We start from the raw sequence: 25312 nt of genomic DNA on the forward strand, positions 1-25312 counted from the left end.
TTTATGATTGTTCTCCTTCTTTGAGCCTTTATATATTCTAAGATATGAATCTCTGAATTATTTCTGTAATCCCACCAATCAGAGCTCAACTTCGCCTACTCTGTAATGACAGCCTGTTGAGCCAAAGTTTGACCCTGACCTCTGGACTGCCACCACCATTCAAATTATGTTACTTGTCATTTACTCAAACACCTATAATTACACTTCACAAGCAATATTTTGTAGTCACGACAGTTTCTGACTACATGTTGCTATACTTGTCTAGATATAGGCGGTAAAATAATTCCTTCCTTTTTGTTGGTGCCAGGTCTCACATAAGCCATATGGTGCAAATAAATCTCACACCAAATAAGGGGAGGCATCAAATTGGAAAAATCGACTAGGCTAAATATCAGCCTTGTTCCACATTTCAGCACCAGTGCTGGTCAATGGAAATCAGAGCACTCAAAGTAAAGTAAAGCATGCAGACCTCAGGATCCATGGGTGTGCTGCCAAAGTGCATTTACACATTGGCGACTTAATTCATTATTCAATCAATTATGTTAGACATGGAAATAGGATCAGCCAGGTCCTAATGGCAAATCAAAGTCTTTTTTTATTGTTGCAACAAATACAAAGAGAGATGATTTACACGAGCAGTGATAATTTTGTTAACCAATAATTTCCGGCATAGTTTTCATCAAGGACCTTTTTTCAGACCAAAACAAGGCAATAACTAACTAAAAACTAATGCACGAGAAAAAAAACCTATGATGAAAAGTACTGACCCTTTCATCAGCAAATAAACGAGATGAAAATATTCTGGAGAGATGAGATTCAAGTTGGTCCTCAAGTTGGTCTGCCTCATGTTAGAGGCCGGTTGTACTGCTCTATCAACAAGGAGCTGGTGCTTTTTGCCCTCTGTTTGTATTTCTAATGCCTTTCTGACTTGTGCTTATGTGTTGGCTCATGTGCCTACTCAGCTTGGTGGCTACAATGCCAGAGAGGAACGTTCATGTTTTGAAAAAGTAGGTAATTGGGTGGTCGTTTTATGGTGAAGGTCGTTCATGACTAGGATTGTTCTTTCCTGTCTACCTGTGCAACCTCTGTAGGGTCCAGGTATCATCTCATGCTACCAATAGAGAAATCGACCCTAGTCAAATCAAAAACTAGTGAACAGTCAGAAAGAATGAGGCGGGAAAAAATGCCAGTAGCCTCAAGCTGTAAAATCATTCCTGTTTGGGGGTTGTGTCATTGTTGCCGCTTTGGTGCACCAGTGGTTCATTTAATTAACACCAAAGCAATTTAAACTGATTAACACCCCCCTCTCCCTCTTAACTGACCAGATCTTTATCCCCATAAGTTTAACTGACTTGATGCTATACTCTGACAGGATAGAGTTAACCTCTGTGCATGTCTACAATCATCTGTAAAACATGGTGGAGCCTCTTTCATGGTTTGGAGCTGTATTTCAGGCAGTGGTGTTGGGGATGTTTCCAAAATTGATGCAATTGCGAACAGAACAGTTCCATCAGATTTTGATCCACCATGCTATACCACCTGGAAAGCTTCTGTTTGGCAGCAGCTTCAGTTTTCAGCATGACAATGATCGCAAACACACTGTCAATGCAGTAACAGCATAATTGGATAGATGAACACACAATAGAACACTATCAGGATGGATTGGCCTCCCCAGAGATCGTCATGACAGAGAACAGAAGAAAAGGCAGCAGAGAAGCCTGGAGAACTATTTCTGAAGACTACCTGAAGAAATTACAAGAAATCTTGTCTAAGGAACTTTAGGCTATATTGAAGAATAAAGGTGGTGATATCAGCTGTGGACTTTCAAACTTGTTTAGACCTTATAAGCTGTATACTGTACATTTCAAGAAATTGCTGCACCTATTTCCCATTTCCCTAGCTAAATATGTAGAACAACGGGTTGCTCAAGGCTCTTGCATAGTATTGCTTATATACTTTATATGTACTGCAGGTGATAGCTGAAACAGTCAACGACAGCACAAATGGGCTAGCTGACAGTGAGAACCAATAGGTTAAACATCTAGCTAGCTAACTCCATAACAATTCAAGTATCTTTTTAAAACAACCATAAAGGAGCTCTTTATGAGACAGAAAGCCTACATGTATGATAACTCACCACGCCTGAGCTGATAATATCTGCCTAGCCTGTGCATCCAGCTACAGAGAATTTTCAACTAGTTTTCACCAGAAATAAACTTAAGTAACGTAATTGATGGAATTAACATGCTCCTCAACCTTTAAATGCTCAGTTACTACAGTATGCGGCAAGTATTGCTTTTATTTGACGTGTATGCCCTACTGAATATTGATTTGTCAGTAACTTGTAAGGGAAAACACACTTTGCCTTTTGAAATTGTCTGCTTTTACTTTCTTTAATAATTCAGACAGCTGCACTTAGAGTGTGTGGAACTGCAGTAATTTATGACTCCGACTGAGCTGTAGCTGCTTTTGCTTCACCCATAAGGAAAGAGCAGCAAAGCGTTAAGCGTAAAGTGTTTAGAAGTTGGCAGAGGTGCACTGTGTTTCCTGCCAAAGTGTTTAGCTTTTCCTCTGCCTAATGAAATTCACCAGTAATCCCTTATCGCAATCTAACTACCCTCCAATTAAAGGTCTCGGCCTTTGGCCTGACCATGCCCAATTTTAAACACTACACACAGTCTGGAGCACTACCCATCTGCCAAGTGAACACCTAGAATGGAAATACTCGGGTCAAGATGTGATCTGCCGGCCTACTGTTACGCAAGAACAAGCCAGGCTTTCAGTTGTGTTTGTGATAGTCAGCATAATAAGTTGTTTTAATGTAATTTCAGCTCTTCTTGTGTTGTATTAATAGATTTAATATGCATAATTGTCTTTTTCATGCCTCCAGAAATCTCTCGATGAGGGAACAACACTTGGCTGCACCAATTTCACCGTGCACGCCTCTTTAAAAGTTGTTTATCACTGCCAAAGAACTAATCACTGCTTTCTGTCCCCAGTATGAAATATGCAGCCTTTGGAAAGCATCAAAAGTAAAGAATAAATGCAAAATGAAGGCGTCTAGTGTAATTGGGCCCTCCTCCCTCATTATTTTTCATCTCTGCAGATAAATCCTCTCCCTGTCTCCCACCTTAAACTTTCTGCTTCTCAAATGCTTTCCATAGTATTCGCCAATCTTTTCCAAATCTTGACATGACCATGATTAAGTTTTTGTTTTCTTTCTTTTCTTTTCTTTCTTTTCTCCTCCTTTTTTGTTTTGTGTTTTGTTTTTTTTTTGTTTTTTTGGGGGGGGTGTTAAAAGAGGGCCATGATAGATCAATGTCCAGCTATGCTGCAGTATTCAACATGAATCAGTGTAATAGCCAGAGATGTTACACGGTTTGCTCCCTGTTTTCATCACAAGTGTGATGCAACACATTTTGGTTAATCTGACTCCGTCTGGGTCCGGCTGCTGACAGGGAAGCTCACCCCTGACCCAGAAGTGTGGTTTAAACAAAAATAGACTAAAAAATCTGCCCCCCCCCCCCCCCCCCCCCCCGCCCCCACACACACACACACACACACACACACACACGCGCACACACACACACACATTTTACAGACATACTAGACAAATTCTACTCTTGGCCTCAAGCCTGCAGTCTAATCAAAAAGTGCTAGAGAGGCTCTGCATCAGCTCCACACACGGGGAGCTACACATAATGAGTGATGACAGGGTTGTAACTCACTCTAATATGTTAATAATCTACTCTGCTGTAAACAAACAGGGTTTCACTTCCGCTTTGAATGTTATTATATTAAGAGCAAAACACTTAAATCAGAATAATCTTTCCTGTCTGTCTCTCAGATGCCTATCCTGTGTCAGAAGTCGTCTACACTTGGACTGAGGGAGCTAAAGAATCTGTGGTGGTGGCAGAGGATGGCTCCAGACTCAATCAGTATCATCTTGTTGGACAAAGTGCTAACACAGAGGATATACACACAAGCAGGGGTATGTGCTATTTTAATAACTCTGTAGTAATAATATTAACAGCAGTGTGCTTGTATTGCTAGTAGCGAAGTATTAAGAATGGATGGATTAGTGAAATAAGTTGTGGCAGAGATAAAAGTAATACAACTTAATCCCAAATGATGGAATATTTTGTGATATTAGGGAAAAAAATAGAGATTAGGTAACACAGCAATATAAGAACTGGAGCCCCAGTAGACAGTTACTGTATAGGATACATAGTACAATTAAAACAAAAATAGGATGACTTAACTATTACCGTCGAACACAAATACAAGCTGTCAACGGGACAAACACTACACCACTCATTAATAAGGATAGAAATATTCAATAATTTTCTAATTATTAACACACACAACAAATCCAACACTGCCTACTTGATCGTGCTACAAATTACAGGAGTTTTGTAAAGCTTAGTTTAACCAATAGTTTAGTTTAACTTAGTTTAGCCCATTTGTGTAGGCATATAAGGATACTTACATATGTTGCTGGTGTTAATGCAGTTTAGCTACGCAACAAGCTAGCAGTTACTGTTTCTAACTCGAGTACTGGTTATTAGTGGAAGATTGTATTCATACAAACATAGTATTACAACATTGTCTACATGTCCACACTTAATATGGGAACTTTATTTCTTCATCATAACTGTGGTGATACAATGGCAAGCTAATGTTAGCTTCATCGCTTCAGCTAGCATCACAACAAAACTGTAAATATTCAGTGGCATCAAAACTGTACCTATGAACTAGGTTGTTTTGAACAACCTATAAAATGTATCTTTTGGCAGGAAAATGGGAAAATAAGTAGAGTGATTTACTGAAATATTAGCAAACATAAATGAAAATACAGAATAAGGCAAAAACAGAGTATGCATAAAACAACAAGTTGAAAATGTCAAATATTTGGTATGAGCGCCTTTATTCTTCAACATAGCCTGAACTATTTTAAGCTAGCTTTCTTTAAGTAGTCTTCAGGAATAGGTCTCTTGAAGAACATTCAAAGCTTATCTTTGGATGTTGGCTGTTTTTGGTTTGTTGTCTGTCATGATGATGCCACTCTGCTTAGTGTTAAGATAGGGGCTCTGGGGAGGCCAATCCATGACCGATCATGTTCCACTGTGTGTTTATTAAAGCTGTTGCCAATCAGATGTTTTTTAAATGTATTGCTTGGTCGATGAAAATCTGACAATACTTTGCTGCGCTCATCATTCTATCATTGAGAAGATCCCCAATATCACTTGCTTGCTTTGGAGCAAGTGGCTGCTTTTTATTCGGGCTTTTTTGTCCGGTGTGTTTTATCGATGACTGTAGGCACTTACACTTACACTATTATGTTGATTACACATAATAATGACAAGTTCAACTGAAACCTTTAAATTTGCTTGGATTCATCACAACATAAGACACGTTGAACTAATTTTGGGTCCAGTTCTTGTAAAGTTTGGCCCTTCTTTTCCTCAAAAATGGCTTGAGGCTATCCTTGACACTGGCAAACAGCAAATGGGCCAATTTCCATGTTGATTCTGTGAGGACATGACTTTCAGATGGTATTCATGTCTTGTTCATCTTCTTTTGTCCTACACTTGTCTAGTTTCCTCAAAACACAGTGTACGAGTGTACGTGATGTAACATTTGGCATTTTCAAACACTTTGTGTTTGAAAAGCATCTTTTTACAAAGAGCCCAAACATACCATTTAAAATGAGTTCACTGATGACCCGTCTGTTTCTATTTGTGTTAGTTGTTTTTTATGCTTCAATGACATATAGGTCAGTGGTTTAAACAAAAAAAGTTTTCTCTGCGAATGATCAGGTACAAGGACCGACCTTAAAACAAGTGAAAGAGGAGAGTGTTCAAAGAAATAACTATCATTCAAGAACACTTTAGAAATACAAGTTCATTTGAAGGAAAATATAAAGAAATGATGGGTAGCAGAAGACTTATGCACAGTAGCGTATAATCTGATACATTATCTACACCTGGTGCTGATGTTTTCATTAAAAGGTGGAGGCTCTGTAAACTCATCCACATATTCACGTCTTGCAGTTGTTATTCTGGGCAAAGAGTTGTTGTAGCATTTTATCGGGATTCACTCTTCGTCCATAAACCTCAACTACTGTACAAAAACAATTAAAACCATATGATGTTATAAACTACTTGTACCATCTGTTATTTAAGTAATAATTCTGAGTTAGCTCTTTTTTACAGGTGAAGAGACCTTTGTCAGCATATTTGTTTACCATCAGAGCAGATTTAATGAAACATATGCAACTGAAATGCCGACGTTTAGCTTTAATTTAAGGATTCGGACAAAAATATTGCATCAGCTGTATTTATATACAAACTGCCCTATTTTCTGGAGCTAAAATATTATTGGGGAGTTGACTCTGGCTTATTTCTGTATTTTTTCACAAGTTAAGCAGGTTAAAGGTCCAGAGATGATTCCAAGTGTGGCATTTGCATTTGGAAGTTGTTTCTGTGAACTGAAGCAAAGGTTGAAGGACCTCTTAAGGCAAAGAGAATATTCTATCCTTAGACTGGAAAACAAACATATCTGAAAGGGAGCAGAAACTTGTCAAATCAGCAGTTCGGCTCTTGCTGAGAAAAAAAGAAAGCATTGGAGAGCTCGTCAACAGAAACAGGTCCTTAAATACATAAAAGACAAAAGTGGTAGATGTTGGCAAGATCATTTCCACGGGAAAGACAAAAAACCCCCACAGGATGCACCAAGTGTGGAAGTCACTGCATTGATTGCAAGATGCAAAACATTTATGTTTAGCTAGCCACGCTAACTTGTTGGACAGATGAAAATACAGCAGAGCTGGGAAGAAACAAAAGGAAAAAAGATCTAAAATGACTCATAATCTGAATAAAGTAGAGACAATTTGATGCAGGGGTACGCATAGCTTGCTATGACACTAGGTCACAGGTGTTTGTTGGTGATTTGACAAAACAAAAGTGTACTGAGCAGTGCTTGTACACACTGAGCGACGTGCAGTCAAGTTAACTGGATGTAATCTCAGAGAACAGATGAACAATGAGCCAGACCATGCTGACAAAAGTAACCCAGGAGATTTTGAAAAATATAAAAAAAAGGTGGACTATTGTGCAGGCAGCAACTAAACACTGCTACAGTAAAAGCCTCAGCAGGAAACCTTTTCTCTGCTGATTGGCCACGGGTTCCAGACTTCAGGAAGTCATCATCAAAGGATCACTGACAAAGTTTTAAAAAAGATTTTATTACGATTATATTAAATTATTGCACTACATTTAATTCTCTAAAAAAGGAACGGTACATAAGAATGTAATTAGTTCATTAGTCAAATCTATATTTTTTCTTAACCCCTTAACATCTAGATTTAAGAGGTTAAATTCAACTTTGGGTTAATTTAACTTTGATTGTTCAACTTCAAATATGTTGTGTTGTGTACAAACATTATGAAAACTGTGCCACTGTTCAAAACTTTTTTTTAAGTTATAAAAAATCTTAAAAATTGTTAATTATTTATTATTTTCATTAAATAAAGAAACCTCAATCAGAACATAGTGCAAGCATTGCATTGTGTATTTTTCATTAGCACTGAGGTGAATTATGTTGCACGGTACGAATTAGTTAAGGTGATGTAACTAATTCTAGATTAGGGAAGATAAACACTGTAGGGAGAAATGGATGTGCTGCGAGGTGGAGAGGAAATGTGGGAAACATTATCAGTAGTTAAGAGTCAATGAGTGGAGGCTAGTGCAGAGTAGCCTATCCCTCTCACAACCAGCTGTCTACAGGCTCGGACAGCCCTGTCAAACAACACTTATCCCTGCACACACGCACACACATAGAAGCATGCGCGCACATGCACACATACACAAATCGAGAGAGACCTGAGTCCTAGGGTTAATCCCCCATCCAACCACCCATCAGCTTTTGCATAAGAAGATGACATCACAGCTCAGTGAGGGGATTGGCTGGGTGTGTCTGTGTGTTTGCTGGTGTGTGCATTTGTATATTTATCTTTGTATCAAATGTCGTCACTGTGACAGTCACACAGCAGGGTCATTGTGACAATAAGCTGAGACCAGAAGTTACTTCTTTATTGTGGGGGTTAGGACTTTAAAGTTTTTAGGCTTTAAGGTGAAGCGTTAAACCGGGTTGCTTTTACAGGAGACATTTTACTTTAAGGTGATTATACAGGAAACGATTTAAGTGAAAAAATAATCATGATAATAACAATTTAGGTCTTTGCCAAGCTAGAGTAAAAAAAAAAAAAGTGTGTGTGTTTGTGTGTGGCCTTTGTGCATGTTGAGATTGGACGGCCTCACTTTGACACGTGGGGCTGGTAGGGTGCGGTGTGGGTGTTGAAAGTCATCTGCTTAATACTCTTATGTAAAACCAAACTGTAATACACTTTCCTCTAGTTTCTAGTAGAACCGTTATTAAAAGTGTGGATTTCCCCTCCTTTTTTTATTTGCGTACCACAGCTCTTTAAATATTTGCTTGGTGACTGAGTGGTTTAAGTGAAAGGCTAAAGCTCTTGTTGGTTAATGGACTGATGACTGCCTGGCTAGTAGGTTATGAGACTGAATGGTTTGACATGTTAATTAATGTGCTAGTTAATGGTAGAAGCTAGTAGCTCACAGAGTAACTGCATGTTTATTTCTAGGATCTACTAGGTTGAGGGTCAATTTTAGCCCAAAAGTGTAGATGACACTTAATTTGAAAGGTAAGATCTTAAAATTTCAACAGCTTAGCATTTGGTTAAAACAAACCCAGCTCTAACCCTATGACAGGTGGATGTGAAGAGGTTAAATGGTGGCTTCTTGCAAATGTGAATACTTTTGCAAGAAGCCAAGAGTTACATAAGTCTAGTCTCTAACAGCTGCACTGAAAAGCATTTGGTTGACTACACTGTAAAAAAAAAAAGTAATATAAAAGTATGTTACTGTGTATTTTACAGTTTTGTACTGTTCTTCTAGAATATCATTAAATATACATAAATAGGCTGTGATTTTACATTTCAAATGTAAATCAACGTAAAATCACTGTAAATGTAATAAAACAATTTTCTTGTTTTTTAAATGTATCTGTCTGTACATATGCATATTTAGATTGTTAAAATACATTCACAAATGTATCATAATTTCACAAATATTTGTCCGTTATTTGAAAGATTGAACTGTTTAATTCAAATGTAACGCTATGGAAAAAATAAAATGATTCTTATAAACTTTTTTTACATCAAATAATAATTATTATTATTGTTATTTAGGGCAATTGTGGCTCAAGAGTTGGCAGTTCGCCTTGTAATCAGAAGATTGCCGGTTCGATCCCCGGCCCGGACACTCGTTGTGTCCTTGGGCAAGACACTTCACCTACCACCTACTGGTGATGGCCAGAGGGGAATTATAAAGTGGAATTGTAAAGCACTTTGATGGTCTCAAAAAGCGCTATATGAATGCAATCCATTATTTCTATTTAAACCAACTGTTAACTGTATATTTCTGTACATTTAAGTATTATTATTCATATTGCCGCATTCATTGACCTTGTTTATAGGTAATTTCATTGTTTGATCACATTAAAATGTACCTAATTTAATGTTTAAAAGCACTTGAAAAAGGCAAAATCCCATGTAAAATTAGGGCAACAAACTGTATTGTCATTACTGAAAATAACTGTATTTTCATGAGAAAGTTATTTTATGGTATTATTTTGGCGCCCCAGCTTCCGGAATATTACTGTTTTTTTTGGATTTTTTTTTTTTACGGTGTAGCTGATTCTAGAAACCTGGTTTAAAGACACAGTAATGTAGTTACAGTAAAAGGAAAAAAATGGTGAGAAATTCATCCACTGTACATTGAAGCTGTTTCACTGATCTTTACAAACCTGTGTTTACATTTAGGGCCAATTACTGAGTTATGTGCTTAACCTGTTAATATCCACCAGGTCACTAGCAACCTGTTTTTGACTTAGAGTTTAGTGTAGGTTTAGCCACATGCTAAATTATGTGATTTTCAAAAATTAGTAAATGGTCTACTTCAAACTATTAAAATTTGTTTAAAGCATCTCCATTTGGATCATTTTTTGTTTGCTTAGTTGCATATTTCTGCCACTAACACCACCCAGAAAACCCTAAAGCAGGTGTAAGTGATTTGAGTTTTTGAACAAATATAAACAAATCAATTGTACTTGCACAAAAATTGTTCTAAAATATACCCACCCAGCCCCCAACCTAACATATAGAGGGCTGAGGCTGGATGTAGACCATGTGGCTGTGCACATGGGTGTGCAAAAAGTCAGAGCAAACCAAAATAGCACAGTATCTAAATTTCTTGTCAAATGAAGTTGTAAGAATGTCGCATCATCCAATCCTTTGGAGATAAATTAATCCAACCGATTCCTTCTCATATGGCTGATCAGATATAAACAATATATATTCTAAGTATAATAACTATGATACAGTATTTATGTTCATATGTTGTATTTGATAGTACTAATGATATTACCCAAATCATCGAGCCACCATCTGGTGTCGTGCCTGCTACCACAAAAAGCTAAACATTATCCGAGAATTCCATTTATCTCCAGGACCAAAGGCGGTAAATCATTCATGCAGCTCAAAGCTCCTGTCTGGAAACTGCCCAAATCAGTGGTGGAGATTGCTGATGAGCTTGAGCTCTGGGGTCACATTCAGCCCAGAAGGTTAATTTACTGTTTATATCTTTGACTCTCTCACTGATAACTTTGACAGACCAAATATGACACTCTAAGATGTGCCAGATCTGAGCTCTGGTTTTTGATCTTGCACTTTTCCCTATTGTGTTAAATGAAATATTGAATGCAGTGAACAGGTGTTACTGAGGGTGCAGTGACAGATGGGAATTAAAGGTTCTACTTTCTGAAATTTTCTTTTCTTAAATATATATAGCAGTTGTTCTGTTACATGGTCCTAAAAGTTTGAAGACCACAGTAATACAAGGAAATCTGATTGCCTCAACTGAATGGCTTTGGTCCAACATGTTAGTATGTAGAGTAGTAGTGGATGAAAACATTTCAGTCTTGTTAACAAATAATTTTATAGATGCAGTTCTAACCTGTAACATTGCATCTGTCAAAACCTTTATGTCTAACTGTATGCAGGGTTACAGTTTGAGATTTAAGATTAACCTCGTTCGCCATGTCCACCTAGGGTTACGGTTTGGGTTTTTTTTTTAGCCACAAGCAAAAGGACACACTTTCAGAGAAGAATACATTTTGGCATTACAGTTTTTCAGTGAAAAGCTTTTCAACTGGGCCTTTCCAGACAAGAAAAAACTTTAACAAATTTGATCTCTAACCATAACTCCAGATGGGACCACCTGGTGGTCGCTAAGCAGTTACATTTAGTAATATTAGCTATTTATTGACAATGAACATTGATAATGAGTGGCTCCATAATACAGTGGCTTATACATTTGCCTAGCAAGCCAGATATCCCTGGTTTGAGTCTGAGAGGAAACACGTCTCTCGGTTGTGTCAGGAAGGATATCTGGTGTACAGATCTGCGAAAGCAAGTGTGTGGCGCTACATGTTGTGACCCCTTGTGAATACGGGACTAGCTAAAAGTAGCTAATGAACAGTATTCATGAAGTTTTGTGTGTCAGATGCTGGATGGTGTTTGACTTTAATTACAACACTAATCTGAGGCACTCCCCCTTGAGGATGTGAAAGTGGAGATAAGTGAGGGAGTTTTTCTTTAAAGACCTGACATCTTTAGGGTCACGGCTTCTTCCGTCTCAGATACTTTCCTTAAATAACTCCCTGACTCTAAAAGCAGATAAGGCTTACTCTAGCAACAGTTACGTCTACAGTTTGCAGGGACCTCAGGGCTTGTCAGGAACCTTTGCGACGTCAGTGCTGGGACAAAACGCCATATCCTGTGAACCTCTGAAGACCCATCTGGTCACCAGTAACCCATTTAGGGTTAGGAATGGGCTTGGTGTTAGCCTTAATGTCTAGCAAATATCTAATGAACAGTTTTTTTAGTTTGTATCTTAATACTTTTCTTTTAAGGTACTATAAAAACACTACCACTACCCCTCCCATTATGTCTAACCCTGACACTTGATGCATTGACACTGACTTACCGGGTGTTAAGAAGTTAAATGATCTAGAAGGACATTTTCCAGAGAATAATAAATCATTTTAAATGCTGTGCACACAGCTTTGGCAAAACAGGGCAAAACAGTTTCCCTCCAACTCACCAGTTTACCAGCATGGCTGCATTGTTGCTTGACACAAAAGGGAGTTCCCCACAAACACTGTGAAATACAGATCCTTGGGAGAAAAGTAAAATCCACCAGAGGAGCATGGTCTTCCTCTTTCCTTTGCCCCCGGTCCTTTCAGGATCCATGCATCAAGTGCAAAGGTAACCCTTTGCAAGGGATGTGTCTGGATGATTCCAGCAGGTGTAGAAGTGGACTGGGTAGTTGTGAACCAGGTGGCCTGGAGTCATGAAGGCATCAGAGGGCCTGAGTGATTAGGTAGAAGAGAGAACTAAGCATGCTGGGGAACTCCAGATCGAGGCATGGCAGTGACAGTGACGTTGATAAGTGTGCGTAGCAGCCGTTCGCCCTCAGCACAGGGCAGCTGCAAAATAGAGAAATTTCCCCCGGTTTTAAGCTGATGTCAGCTGATGAGTTCAGCGCGCTTTCTGAATTGCTTTTTCTGTCCTCCCCAAGCCAGTCAGTTCCATGAAGAGCGTTGGAGGTACCAGAAAAATAAAAAGAAAGAAAGAAAAACAACATAAAAAGAAAAAAAAGAGGTATGCAGATATATCTACACGGCTATCCCCCCTCCATCCCACCAGTGATTAGAAGCAATGAGTGTCCGTCTCCGTGGCTTAGAGCGTGCGCTGAGGTGTGTGTCAACAGCTAGAGATCATCCTTCATGTGTGTTTGACTGTGTCTACGTGTGTTAGAGCCTGGATTGGCAGGGTGGAAAGGGGCGGGGTTTGGAGCTCAGCAATGGATCCCAAGACAGGAAGCCTCAGCACCCCCCTCAACCCCCCTCCCCCGCTTTTTAACTCCCTCTCTTTGCGCTCACTGATGGCAGGATGCAGATTGTAACCAGGGATTAGGGAGGTTCAAAAATCCGATTGTGCCTGGAGAAAGCCTCATGTATTACTCTGTGTGTGTGTGTGTGTGTGTGTGTGTGTGTGTGTGTGTGTGTGTGTGTGTGTGTGTGTGAGGGAGAGAGAGAGCGGCTTGTGTACGTGTGCCCCAGTGTATGGAATACAGTCATTCGATTTTTCATAGTTTACCAGCGCCTGCAGTCACAAACTGCTGCTGGCAATGGCGATTTTTATTTAAAACCCTCAAATGCAATCTTCTGTTGTTTAACAGAGTATTCTGTCCTCCCACTTCCCACCTCTCAACACACTTTTTACCTCCCACTGTCACGGCCCATTGTTGAACCCAGACATTAACTGCATAATAATCTATTCTCGTGTTCTCACAGTAATTAACACCACTTACGCTAATTTTTCCTTTTAATAACAGACCTGAAGTCAGGTTCATTTTGCTGTTATGTTTAACTGAAATGTTCTCTTTACACATTTTCACCAGTCTCCAACACCTCTGATTATTTCATTAGTCTAATGGTAGAATAGTGGAAAGAAGGGGAGCTTCTCAAATGACACTTTTCATTCCTTTTATCCAGTGACTGAGCACCATTGCAGCCATTTTACTTGTTTTTTTGATCACACTGCTGGTAGTTTGTTCTAAAATAAAGACATGCCCAATGCGGTAGACTAAACATCTTTTGTTCAGTAAGGAGGTCAAGTCGCACATTAATAATTCCTCTATTCTCAAAACGCATCTTTAAGTAGATATTTCTGTTATTAGGACGCTGTTGTTTGTTGTCCTTATCTAACCTTATATCCTTTTTATTTGCTTCTTTCCCCTCAGGACAGTATACAGTGATGATGGCCCATTTCTTCCTGAAGAGGAAGATTGGATATTTTGTCATCCAGACGTATATGCCATGTTTCATGACTGTAATCCTGTCCCAGGTGTCATTTTGGCTGAACAGAGAGTCAGTTCCTGCCAGAACTGTTTTTGGTGAGTGAAGCTGCTTACGTACTAATCCTTAAAAAAAAAAAAAAAAAAAAGGTAAAAAACTTCTTATTTAACTGGGTAATATTTCCATCATGCGCATTCATACCAGGGAGAATAATAACAGTCGCTCACTGAGCAGCAGCACTGCACAAGCTGACAGTTAGGAGTTATTAAAGTGCCCACCTTCGCTGAGTGAGGCCAGTCTGTCATTTGTTTCCAGCCGGCTCATAAAAACTAAATTTAAAATCGTCATGTTTAACTTTGTTTGCACCCAGGGGTGACCACTGTGCTGACCATGACCACCCTTAGCATCAGTGCGAGGAACTCGCTCCCCAAAGTGGCCTATGCTACAGCCATGGACTGGTTCATTGCCGTCTGCTATGCTTTTGTCTTTTCTGCCCTCATTGAGTTCGCAACAGTGAACTACTTCACCAAGAGGAGCTGGGCTTGGGATGGCAAGAAGGCTATGGAAGCACAACACCCTAAGGTACAATTTGTGGGTACTTTGATACACATTTAAGAGTTTATCCTCAGATCATCCAGAAATACCAAAAACGCAAACTTGGCTATGACCTGTGGTTATGAAATATTAGCAGTTGGTTGCAGGGCCTACAAGTGTGGCAGTGTATTTGAGGCATCAGCTAAGTTATTACAAACCGGATTGCAAAAAAGTTGGGACACTAAACAAATTGTGAATAAAAACTGAATGCAATGATGTGGAGATGGCAAATGTCAATATTTTATTCAGAATAGAACGTAGATGACAGATCAAAAGTTTAATCCGAGAAAATGTATCATTTCAAAGGAAAAATATGTTGATTCAAAATTACATGGTGTCAACAAATCCCAAAAAAGTTGGGACAAGTAGCAATAAGAGGCTGGAAAAAGTAAATTTGAGCATAACGAAGAGCTGGAAGACCAATTAACACTAATTAGGTTAATTGGCAACATGATTGGGTATAAAAAGAGCTTCTCAGAGTGGCAGTGTCTCTCAGAAGCCAAGATGGGTAGAGGATCACCAATTCCCACAGTGTTGCGCAGAAAGATAGTGGAGCAATATCAGAAAGGTGTTACCCAGCGAAAAATTGCAAAGACTTTGCAGTTATCATCATCAACTGTGCAGAACATCATCCGAAGATTCAGAGAATCTGGAACAATCTCTGTGCGTAAGGGTCAAGGGCGTAAACCCATACTGGATGCCCGTGATTTCCGGGCCCTTAAACGACACTGTACCACAAACAGGAATGCTACTGCAAAGGAAATCACAGAATGGGCTCAGGAATACTTCCAGAAACCATTGTCAGTGAACACAATCCACCGTGCCATCCGCCGTTGCCAGCTGAAACTCTACAGTGCAAAGAAGAAGCCATTTCTAAGCAAGATCCACAAGCTCAGGCGTTTTCACTGGGCCAGGGATCATTTAAAATGGAGTGTGGCAAATGGAAGACTGTTCTGTGGTCAGACGAGTCACGATTCGAAGTTCTTTTTGGAAATGTGGGACGCCATGTCATCCGGACCAAAGAGGACAAGGACAACCCAAGTTGTTATCAACGCTCAGTTCAGAAGCCTGCATCTCTGATGGTATGGGGTTGCATGAGTGCGTGTGGCATGGGCAGCTTGCATGTCTGGAAAGGCACCATCAATGCAGAAATATATATTCAGGTTCTAGAACAACATATGCTCCCATCCAGACGTCATCTCTTTCAGGGAAGACCCTGCATTTTTCAACAAGATAATGCCAGACCACATTCTGCATCAATCACAACATCATGGCTGCGTAGGAGAAGGATCTGGGTACTGAAATGGCCAGTCTGCAGTCCAGATCTTTCACCTATAGAGAACATTTGGCGCATCATAAAGAGGAAGGTGCGACAAAGAAGGCCCAAGACGATTGAACAGTTAGAGGCCTGTATTAGACAAGAATGGGAGAGCATTCCTATTTCTAAACTTGAGAAACTGGTCTCCTCAGTCCCCAGACGTCTGTTGAGTGTTGTAAGAAGAAGGGGAGATGCCACACAGTGGTAAAAATGGCCTTGTCCCAACTTTTTTGGGATTTGTTGACACTATGACATTTTGAATCAACATATTTTTCCCTTAAAATGATAAATTTTCTCAGTTTCAACTTTTGTTCTGTGATTTATGTTCTATTCTGAATAAAATATTGACATTTGCCATCTCCACATCATTGCATTCAGTTTTTATTCACAATTTGTTTAGTGTCCCAACTTTTTTGGAATCCGGTTTGTATCATATTCCACAAGAAACAAAGGAAGTGTTGAAAATGATTGATTATGTGAAATAACAATATTGTTGTGTTATGTTTTGTTATCTGACTGGGGGAAATGGTTATCTAAACTTATTGTGGAAATGACAGTCTTCACTAGTGGGGATAGTTACAAAGCTTTCTTCGTTATGAATGAGCATACATCTTTTTATTGAATATTTGAAGAACCAGCAAAAAAAACAGAAACTCTTGTAGAGGACATAAAGTCCGAGATAGAAACAACAAGGAGCAGGTGCATCTAGTACAGGTAGAGCTGCTGCAAAAACCCACAGAGCTCAGCAGCCAGCGCAACAAATTCTGGATCCTTGGCTTTTAGTTAGCATTTAGCATTAGCAGCACATGCTGCGCACTGTGACTCATAGCCATGGTCCCGGGTCAGCCCTGACTTTGTGTTAAACTAATCCTAAAGTATTTCTAACCACTGATATACCACAACTTTATCCTTTCAACAGCTACTGAAAGTTAGGGGACCTAGCTGCTATCGAATCGTACTTGCACTTGAAACTTGAGTGCAGAGTTTCACACGTATTTTTTGGCTAAGTCCACACACAAATCTTTTTTACACACATACAAATTCTTTTTACACATACAAATCTGTTTTACACACACACACACACAAATTCTTTTTACGCACACACAAATTCTTTTTACACATATGAATCCTAATTTACAAATACAAAACTGATTTACAAGTACAAAATATTTATGACCACAATTTGAGCCCACACAATTTCACTGACCAAAAAACTGAAGCACAGTTATTTATTTGATTATTTGTCAGATGATACCATAAAAAAAATCCAGAAGAAATTCAGTGACTCTACTCTAGGCCTCTAGGCTTATCTGAGAAACAGTACTACTTACTCTATGGTATTATAGGGTTTTAAACAGTCTTAAGGTCATTACACACCGAACACACTGCAAAAACACCAAAGTGAAATTCCCAGTTCTTTGGATCCAAACTTGCTGTGTATTGTATAAACAGGCAGATCACATTTCACATGCACTGTGAAAAAAATTATATCATTATAAAGCAATGATAAGCTGTTCCTGATGTTTCTGAACAAGAAAAGGAAGAAACTGAGATTCTGGGTTCCTCTAATTCTCATCAGGCAACACCAGGAAGAATTTCATGGTTTGATCCAGGAGTTGAAGCTGTATGACGACCACTTTCATACATATCTCGGGATGACAGTGGAGTAGTTTGAGCTGTTGTTGGCAGAGTTGAGACCACATCTGAGGAGGCAAAGAAATAATTACAGAGAGCTGATTGTATGTACAGTACTGGTGTGCCAAACATAATCTGATTGGTCAGATTTCTGCTTTTGGATCAGAAAAAGCAAGCTTGGTTCAAAAAAATAAATGCCGCAATTTCGTCCAGCAAAATCACATCCAGTGTGTAAAGGCCTTCATGCCAAACTAATCATTTTCTGCCTTTAGCTACACCGTTAGCAAACAGATATTAGAGCAGTGTTACATTTACGTGGCACTGAAGCAAGTGAACTTCAGTATAAGCGTTGAAAAAAACAGTTAAGTACATAAATGCACTGTGAGTCATCAGGATATTGAAAGTCACTTCACAGCATGGATTACTATACATTCTGCTTGGTTTAGTAATCCCAGTGATGTCTAGGACAACCGCCAGGCATCTGTTAACAGCTGCACTAAAACATATATACACAGTGCAGTCATCATAAATAAAACTCAAACTGACAGAACACCAGTGGAAATCATGCTGCTAACTGATTGAAATTCAATAACTCAGCAGCCCACATTTTACCAGAATGTTCTGCCAGAAATATTTCACCTCAGTAAGGTCACTAATCACTCCAGACAGAACGAAAAACACAGATTCTTCTCAAGCCAGAAAAAAAAAACTGTAACAGTAGAGCAAAATGAGGCTTGTAACTAACGTTCTACTCAACGTGCTCTGTCCTGCCGTAGAAACGAGACCCGATGGTTCTGTCCAAGAAGCCCAACAACGTGTGCTCGGCAGGTGTCAACTACACCCCCAACCTCACCAAGGACACGTCCATCTCCACCATCTCCAACACGACGTCGGTACACCTGCGTTCTGCTGAGACCAAGACGATGGACCCCAAGAAGACCTACAACAGCGTCAGCAAGATTGACAAGATGTCGCGGATAGTGTTCCCTGTCCTCTTCGGAACCTTCAACCTCGTCTACTGGGCCACGTACCTCAACAGAGAACCGTTGTCGAAAGGAGTTGTCATCTCAACGTAATCGCTCTTCTTATTGTTCCTTTTTTTCAGGGGTGTGCGGGGGAGGGGGGGGGCAGTTTGTGTCAGGGAGAAGGGAAGGTTGAGCCTAATAGAAGAGGGGTGATCCATAATGAAAGCGGCCATTGCTACATCTCTGCCTCCAGACTAAACAAATGTGAAAACAAAGAACAAAAACTATACTCACCTATTTAGATCAAGCACTTTGAATGGATGCAAGGCTTCACGATTCCCTTTCCTATTTTTCATGGCCTAAAAAACTGCTTCTTAAGACTACATTAACAGGAGAGAGGGTGCTTTGCTTCTTTCTCATCTATTCTGCTGCAGTTTGCATGATGCTCACCCCCAAAAAGGGAACATGGACTCCTCTTTGTCTTGAACACCGACCATGTATATGTCAGTCATTGCTTAAACTATGGGAGCACACTTGGTCACTACTACCTGGAGAATTTAACAAAGTAATTTAATGCTTCATGTTCTTACTGCACTGGGCTCATAAACTCTGCAATCTAACTCGCATTTGAATTTTAAAACATGATTTTAAAATGTACCTAATTCCGCGCTATGAGAAAGACACATCTCTCGAGATTGATGCTGCAAGTGCATTAATAATGTCGTTTTATGTCTCCTTTTTTAAAAAAAACTAAAAAAATCTTGCCAATTCTTTTCCTCTGCCTAACGCAGAGGGTGCTTGTGTCTCTTGTTGTACATCTTTACTTGAAGATTCAAGAACTGTTGCTGCAGGCCTGGTTTCCCAAAAGCACTGGCAGTAAGAGTCTCAAAGTAAAATGTGAGAGGAAAAGAAGTTTTGAATTAAAAAGTCATCATTTAGGGCCAGCAAGAATGTTTGAAAAAAGCGTTTTTTTTTCTGGCCTACTTACACGAGGGTGACTGGACGGCTGTGGCAGATGTGTTAGCACAAATTAAGGATTGGATATATGTGATTTAACAGAATTTTGAGCCTGGGTCACTCAGTTGGGAAACCAATATGCACAGTTGAGAGACCAAATGGAGAGTAAGTCACATACAAATCAGGACAGCGATGTGGACAGTTTTGGAACTGTCGTTCAGAGATGTCCAGACACGTACCCTGCTAATGTGTCCACAGAGAAAACCAGACTCATGTACAGTTCATAACCCTGTTTTGGTTTTTTAAAAAACTGCTCGTGAAATTTACTAAATGAGTACTGTGACAATTTTGTGACTTGTAAGGCACTGACACAGCTGCTATGTATTTGTAAGTGTTCCATTTCCAAATGTGGGGAGGAAAGTATTTAACTTAATCATATGAATGTGGTTTTCTAAGGGTTGCGACAGGTAATTTGCTGCACACTGTGCCGTTATTTAACACCGAAAAGAGCATGCCTTATATTGCACCTGGATGCGATAGTTGTCGCAAGGAGCATTAATTTATGTGGAATGCCAAGGGGAGACGTTATCAGAATGAGCATGTAATTGGTTCGGGTATATGGCTGTGACAAATCTTTGGATCTGCCCTGTCAGCTGCTCACGCTGAACAGTTCGAGCCAAGCCCCACATATTTAGTGTATTTTGATATAACAAAGCAGAACATGCCGCAGAGCATCGGGGGCAAGGAGAGAATTACTTGATATATACAAGCCATGGCTGTATAGCTGGTAGCAAGGTTAGTTTTTTTGCAGTGTGCACAGCTGTTTGTAGGTTTTTTCATCGTGTTTCATCAAATAGGCAGCGGGTCATAGTGAAAATAGCAGAGAGCTCAAAAAATAAACAAATAAACTCAAAAAATACACACTGAGCTCTGTAACATCACAAATCGACTTCATACATTTTGTCTACTTTTTAAGTTCTGTCCCAAAAGTATTTTAAGAAAAACTGTAATGTTTGTCAAAATGTCACTTTAACTGTGACGAAGGTGTTGGAGGTGTTCCTAAATATCAGGATTGTGCAGGTGGCTGTGAGTCAGATTCTTTGTTTTGACTTTAATAAATACCTGCAGACCCTTATGCAAAACAACACATTGCACGGTCACAGTACCGGCCTGGGTTTGCAAGTCGGTTGGGATTTGACAGTTAATAATGTTTTGTGTTGTGCTACACATCCTGCACATGGGCTGTTAAACACATATTTTAGGTTTATAAGGCAGAGCTGGTTGTAGTAAAGTAATAAAGCAGTCTTGGGCTGCGTCAGCCTTTAAGACGACAGTTTCTGACGCAAGACTAATCATTGACCTTTTTAGTAGATTACCTGCAGAACTTTCCACTCCCACTGAGCTATTCTTTTTCACATACAAAAAGTGAATCAATAATTTTCTCACTCATGCCTCTTAATAGCAACACTTGAGAGCTCAGTTCATGCTTTGCACAAAGTCAAAGTATTCTGGGTCATTTAAGCATCTTCTCAGGCTGTTGGAAAATGTTAACTCCAGTCTACAGTGTGTTTGTGAAAGTGAGGTGCTGGGGGGGAAAAGATGATTATTGTGTCATGTTTCTGGATTCCAGCAAAGCTATACTAGAAAGAAAACCTCACGCATATATCAGCAACAGGAGACAGAAATTCAACAGCTCAGCGGCTAACAGGTGACCAAAGATTGATTGTACCATGAACTGACTCATAACGGTCCACAAAAGTGAGCAACACAGCAGAGCTCTGTCCTCTCAGAATTACTTACTATTGGGTTCAATCGATGGGGTCAAGTTTATCAAAATTGCACCCTGATTTGCATTAATTTACTTCACCTCCGCGAGCTAATCCAATGTCACTGGACTGCATTGATTTTTTTTCTCAGAATGTTTCTCTGTTTTGAAAGCTTGGTTTGACGAGGCCTTTAAGCCGCAAAGAATTTGGGGAAATAAGGCCGAGTGTCATGAGAGAATCATGTAAATAGCCTTTTTCGTTTTCAACGTAGCTCTTTGCTTTGACACAAAAAAGACAGATTGTCACATTTGTGTTCTGAAGCCCTTAGTAGAAAAAAAAGCCCAATGTTGATGTTAATGATGTTATTGTCTTCAATATCTTTTTTCTTCTGTGTACATGTGTGAGTTTGTTTCGTTCTTGTGGCTTGTAGAAGAGCTGATCAAACTTGATCTTTGGACTGATTTGTATTTTATATCTACAGTGACTTAATTAAAGCGACGAGCACACATTTTGTCATTACAGCTCAAGCCTACCTGTTTCACAGCATGTGCTGGTTTGTGGTGAGACAAACTCAGGAATAAGAGGACCCCATGCTCCCAACAGAAATATCAGTTCTTCATATCTATCATATGGATTTTGAACACCAACCTCTCACACCTGCTGCTGGGAACATTGTCCTCAAAAACTTTAGGCCGCTAAGCAGATATTTATACACTGGCTTGGTGAGAAACCATGTAAATAAGAGTGACATCAGCTGCTATCTGCTTTGCATTGTGTACTTAAGTCCACCTTAAGTGATTTTATTTTGACTTTGTGTGCCAGGATATGCTGTGGTATTTTCGTGCTGTTTAACTGATGTTGAAGCTGTCATTTATGGAAATCTAAGATCCAGCTTTCTGTCAGATCAGACAATGTTTCAGTTTCAGTGCAATGGCAGCCAAGTACAGGATACAGACGAGACATCTCCCCCCCACCAATCTGTAATCTGTCTGTTCCTCGACTTCCTGTTTGTATCTGACACATTATCAAGTAACAGTACACACTTTCTGTCTTTGTATTTCTGATTAGGACTGCAGTAGTTGAGGTCTTCAACAAGTGTGTTTTTTAAACTAAACAGTTGTTTTTATTGAGCTTTATTTAAGCCTTGTTTTCTAACATATAACCAAAGGAACTATTACTGTAAAAAGTCACTGATAATGTCCCTGACAAACACATATAGCCTTCATTATTTTTTCTGTGGACAGCAGCTTCAGTCTGACAGAAGTTCACTGTATGGACAAAGGTACTGGCTCTCACCTGTTATTCTTTGAATTCTTGTATTTTCAGTCCCAGTCTTTCTAAAGAGATCACTAATTTAGGAGTGCTACTGTAATAGAATGAGGCATTGCAGCAAGTCACTTCATCTAATTTTTTGTACCTTTCAGAAATTCCTCAGTCAGCTGTAAGTGGCATTTTTGCAAAAGTGGAAGTTTTTAGGGACCACAGCAACTCAGACACCAACTGGCAGACCACGTAAAGTTAGAGAGTGAGGTTGCCAAGAGCTGGGGCATATAGTGCATAAGTGTAATCAACACTCTGCTGAAGTGCAGAGTTCCAAACCTCCTCCAACATTACCATCAGCACAAAAAACTGTATAGCAGGAGCTTCGTGCAATGGGTTTCCATGCAGCGCAGCTCCTGTAGGTAGCCCAGTACGTTTGTGCAAATAGTGTATCTCTACAACTATTAGCTTGTCCATAAATTTGGCTAATATGGTTATATTCATGGAAAATTTACAATAACTTTGGTGATCCTCTGACTTTTTCTAGTGCTGTCATCAGATCAAAATTACTGTGGCTGGTGGGTAATATATGCAAAAAATAAAAATAATCCTCCAGTCTATAAACTAAAAATAACATGAAAGTTCAAAAATTTTCAAAAAGAAATTATTTTGACTGTTAACAGGCTAAACAAATACAGCTTACATGATGTTATACCAGCTTATAAACATCTGTACCCGCTGCTAAACGCCAGCATATTGGCGTCATCGTTGTTAGCATGTGGATATTAGCATTTAGCTGCATGTAGAATAATAGTAGGCAGACAGATGGATGAACACTTAAATTCAATACATTATAAATCCTCTGATGTTAATTCTCAGTGATTTAATAAATATTTCTGACTGATAACAAGCTAAAATAACATATATGTAAAGTGGCATTTGTTATACTCAGCATTAATGTGTTGTGTTTGATAATATTTGTCATCTTTTTATCAATTTCTACTATTAGTAGCATGCTGGCATTAGCATTTTACTGCATGTAAAACAGTGATAGGCAAATAGCAAACACTGACCTTCTAAAAAATGAATGAATTGAAGAATGAATTAATAAATCCATGTATAAGCATATTATACCATATTATTAATCATCTGAATAAAACAATGCTAATATCATAATAGGTTTTTAATGCTAGCCAGCTAAATTAATACAACTAACATGATTTATCTGCCTATTAATATTACACTTATTAGCATCAACCTTTTAGCTCTGTCGGTGTTAGCATACTGTGCTTGATAGCTACATATTAGCTACATATAGAACGTTGACAATATTTGGCAAACAGACAAATATAGGATTTTATTTTTTCTGCTGTAGAAAACTCAATCATATTAACTATAGGACATCATATATTTAGTACTACCCACATTGTAATTCTGTCATTTCCAAAAATTCGACAAAGCTAATATTATGTTAATATGCTAGGGGCTGAAAGAAGACAAGTAACTCACGTATATCAGCTCATTCACGTGAGCTGTCAGGTCAGAGGATCCCCATAGTGCTGAAACCTGGTAGACTTCCTCATGTCTGTGCACATCTTTCTTGGCGTAAACCAATGCACCCATCCATTTAACTATCTCTCTTTCTGGCCAAGAAACAACCCCTCCCTCCTTCCTTCAGCCACTGTGACAGACTCATCTGCCATACATCTGTTAGAATAAGGGATTTAGTTCTGCTTAAGTTGCTTTCACCCATTCAGGGAAGCCCCTTACAGCAAAGCGCTTCTGTCCAATTTAAGCCCTGACTGGCCCAGCCCTGATGACAAACACTTGTTTTTCTCAGTGTGTTGTCTGGATAGCTGTGGCTGATGCATGTTAGGAACAAACTTAGGGTTGATTATATGTCCTTTATCCCAAGCTAGCTCATGGGCAGTGAAGCTGACTGACGCTTTGAACTCTTGGCTGGGGAATTTATTGTACATCCAGCAGCTGGTTTAAAGGACACTTGCGGAGCTACGATAGCAACAGTTGCCTGTTCAAGTAAGGCTAAAGGTGACCAATAAAATGCATAAAGTTGCTCATGGTTTTTTTTTTTTTCAAGAACTTTTTACAAGAATATTTACGAAGAACCCATCAAACAGACTTTTGCTTAATTTTGCAAAAATGCAGCAAAGCCATTGTAGCTGGGCTTAATAACGTATTTGTGTCACTCATTCTTTGTTTTATGTACTGTATTTGTTTTGTGTATTATACTGATAATGATCAAATAAAAAGGGTTAGCAAAGATGCTATATAGTACATTGCAAATACTGCTGTAGCTCAAATGTTGTTTTGTTGAATCCTGATTAAAGCTGCACATATAAAAGGAAATCTGACACTGGTATGTCTGAATCCTGTTTGATTGTCTATTGATATTAAATGCTTTGATGAACTACTTAATGCAATTTGGATCACTTAGAAACATTATTTTTATAAGTAATGCAAATTTGCTTTAATTTGATATAATGTGAAATTCATCAGAAAACTTTTTCTTTTCCATTTTTTTAAGTTTGATCTGCCTAGTATCTAAGAGGGCATACAGAGGCCCATTGTCACTGTGTTTCAGTGGCATATGATATGCTGTGGTATTGTTTTCATAATGATATGGTAGATGATGATATATGTTTATATTTTCCCAGTTAATGAAGCTGTCAGAGGTTTTAGTTTGACAAATAAACTCTTTATAGCTTAATTAAATGGGACCTGCTAAGCAAAAGTCAGCTTGTACTGCTCTATTAGCGGAGCAGTACACACCTTTGTGTTAACCCCTCAGCTTTTCA

General features: G+C 39.0%; 2 protein-coding genes across 4 annotated transcripts in view; one reads left to right on the plus strand and one right to left on the minus strand.

Annotated features, from left to right (window-relative positions):
* The window catches only part of LOC146360941 (gamma-aminobutyric acid receptor subunit beta-3-like), a 91903-nt gene extending 79208 nt beyond the window's left edge, over positions 1-12695 (minus strand). The window contains exon 1 of one of the 2 annotated variants that reach the window (XM_084922338.1): positions 12243-12695. In XM_084922338.1, the coding sequence (XP_084778464.1) occupies positions 12243-12391 (149 nt within the window). In that variant the 5' untranslated portion in view covers positions 12392-12695. The remainder of the gene's footprint in view (positions 1-12242) is intronic. The other variant, XM_084922337.1, reaches the window with a different exon arrangement.
* Positions 1-24863, plus strand: part of LOC146360942 (gamma-aminobutyric acid receptor subunit alpha-5-like) — a 46097-nt gene extending 21234 nt beyond the window's left edge. For both annotated transcript variants that reach the window (XM_084922342.1, XM_084922341.1), the window contains exons 7-10: positions 3848-3991; positions 13947-14099; positions 14372-14583; positions 18325-24863. In XM_084922342.1, coding sequence (XP_084778468.1) covers positions 3848-3991; positions 13947-14099; positions 14372-14583; positions 18325-18624 — 809 coding nt within the window. In that variant the 3' untranslated portion in view covers positions 18625-24863. The remainder of the gene's footprint in view (positions 1-3847; positions 3992-13946; positions 14100-14371; positions 14584-18324) is intronic.
* The last annotated feature ends 449 nt before the right edge of the window (positions 24864-25312 follow it).

Source organism: Perissodus microlepis, chromosome 23 (genome assembly GCF_051167445.1).
Source record: "Perissodus microlepis isolate ML-2025 ecotype Zambia chromosome 23, ASM5116744v1, whole genome shotgun sequence".
In the NCBI taxonomy this organism is placed as follows: domain Eukaryota; kingdom Metazoa; phylum Chordata; class Actinopteri; order Cichliformes; family Cichlidae; genus Perissodus; species Perissodus microlepis.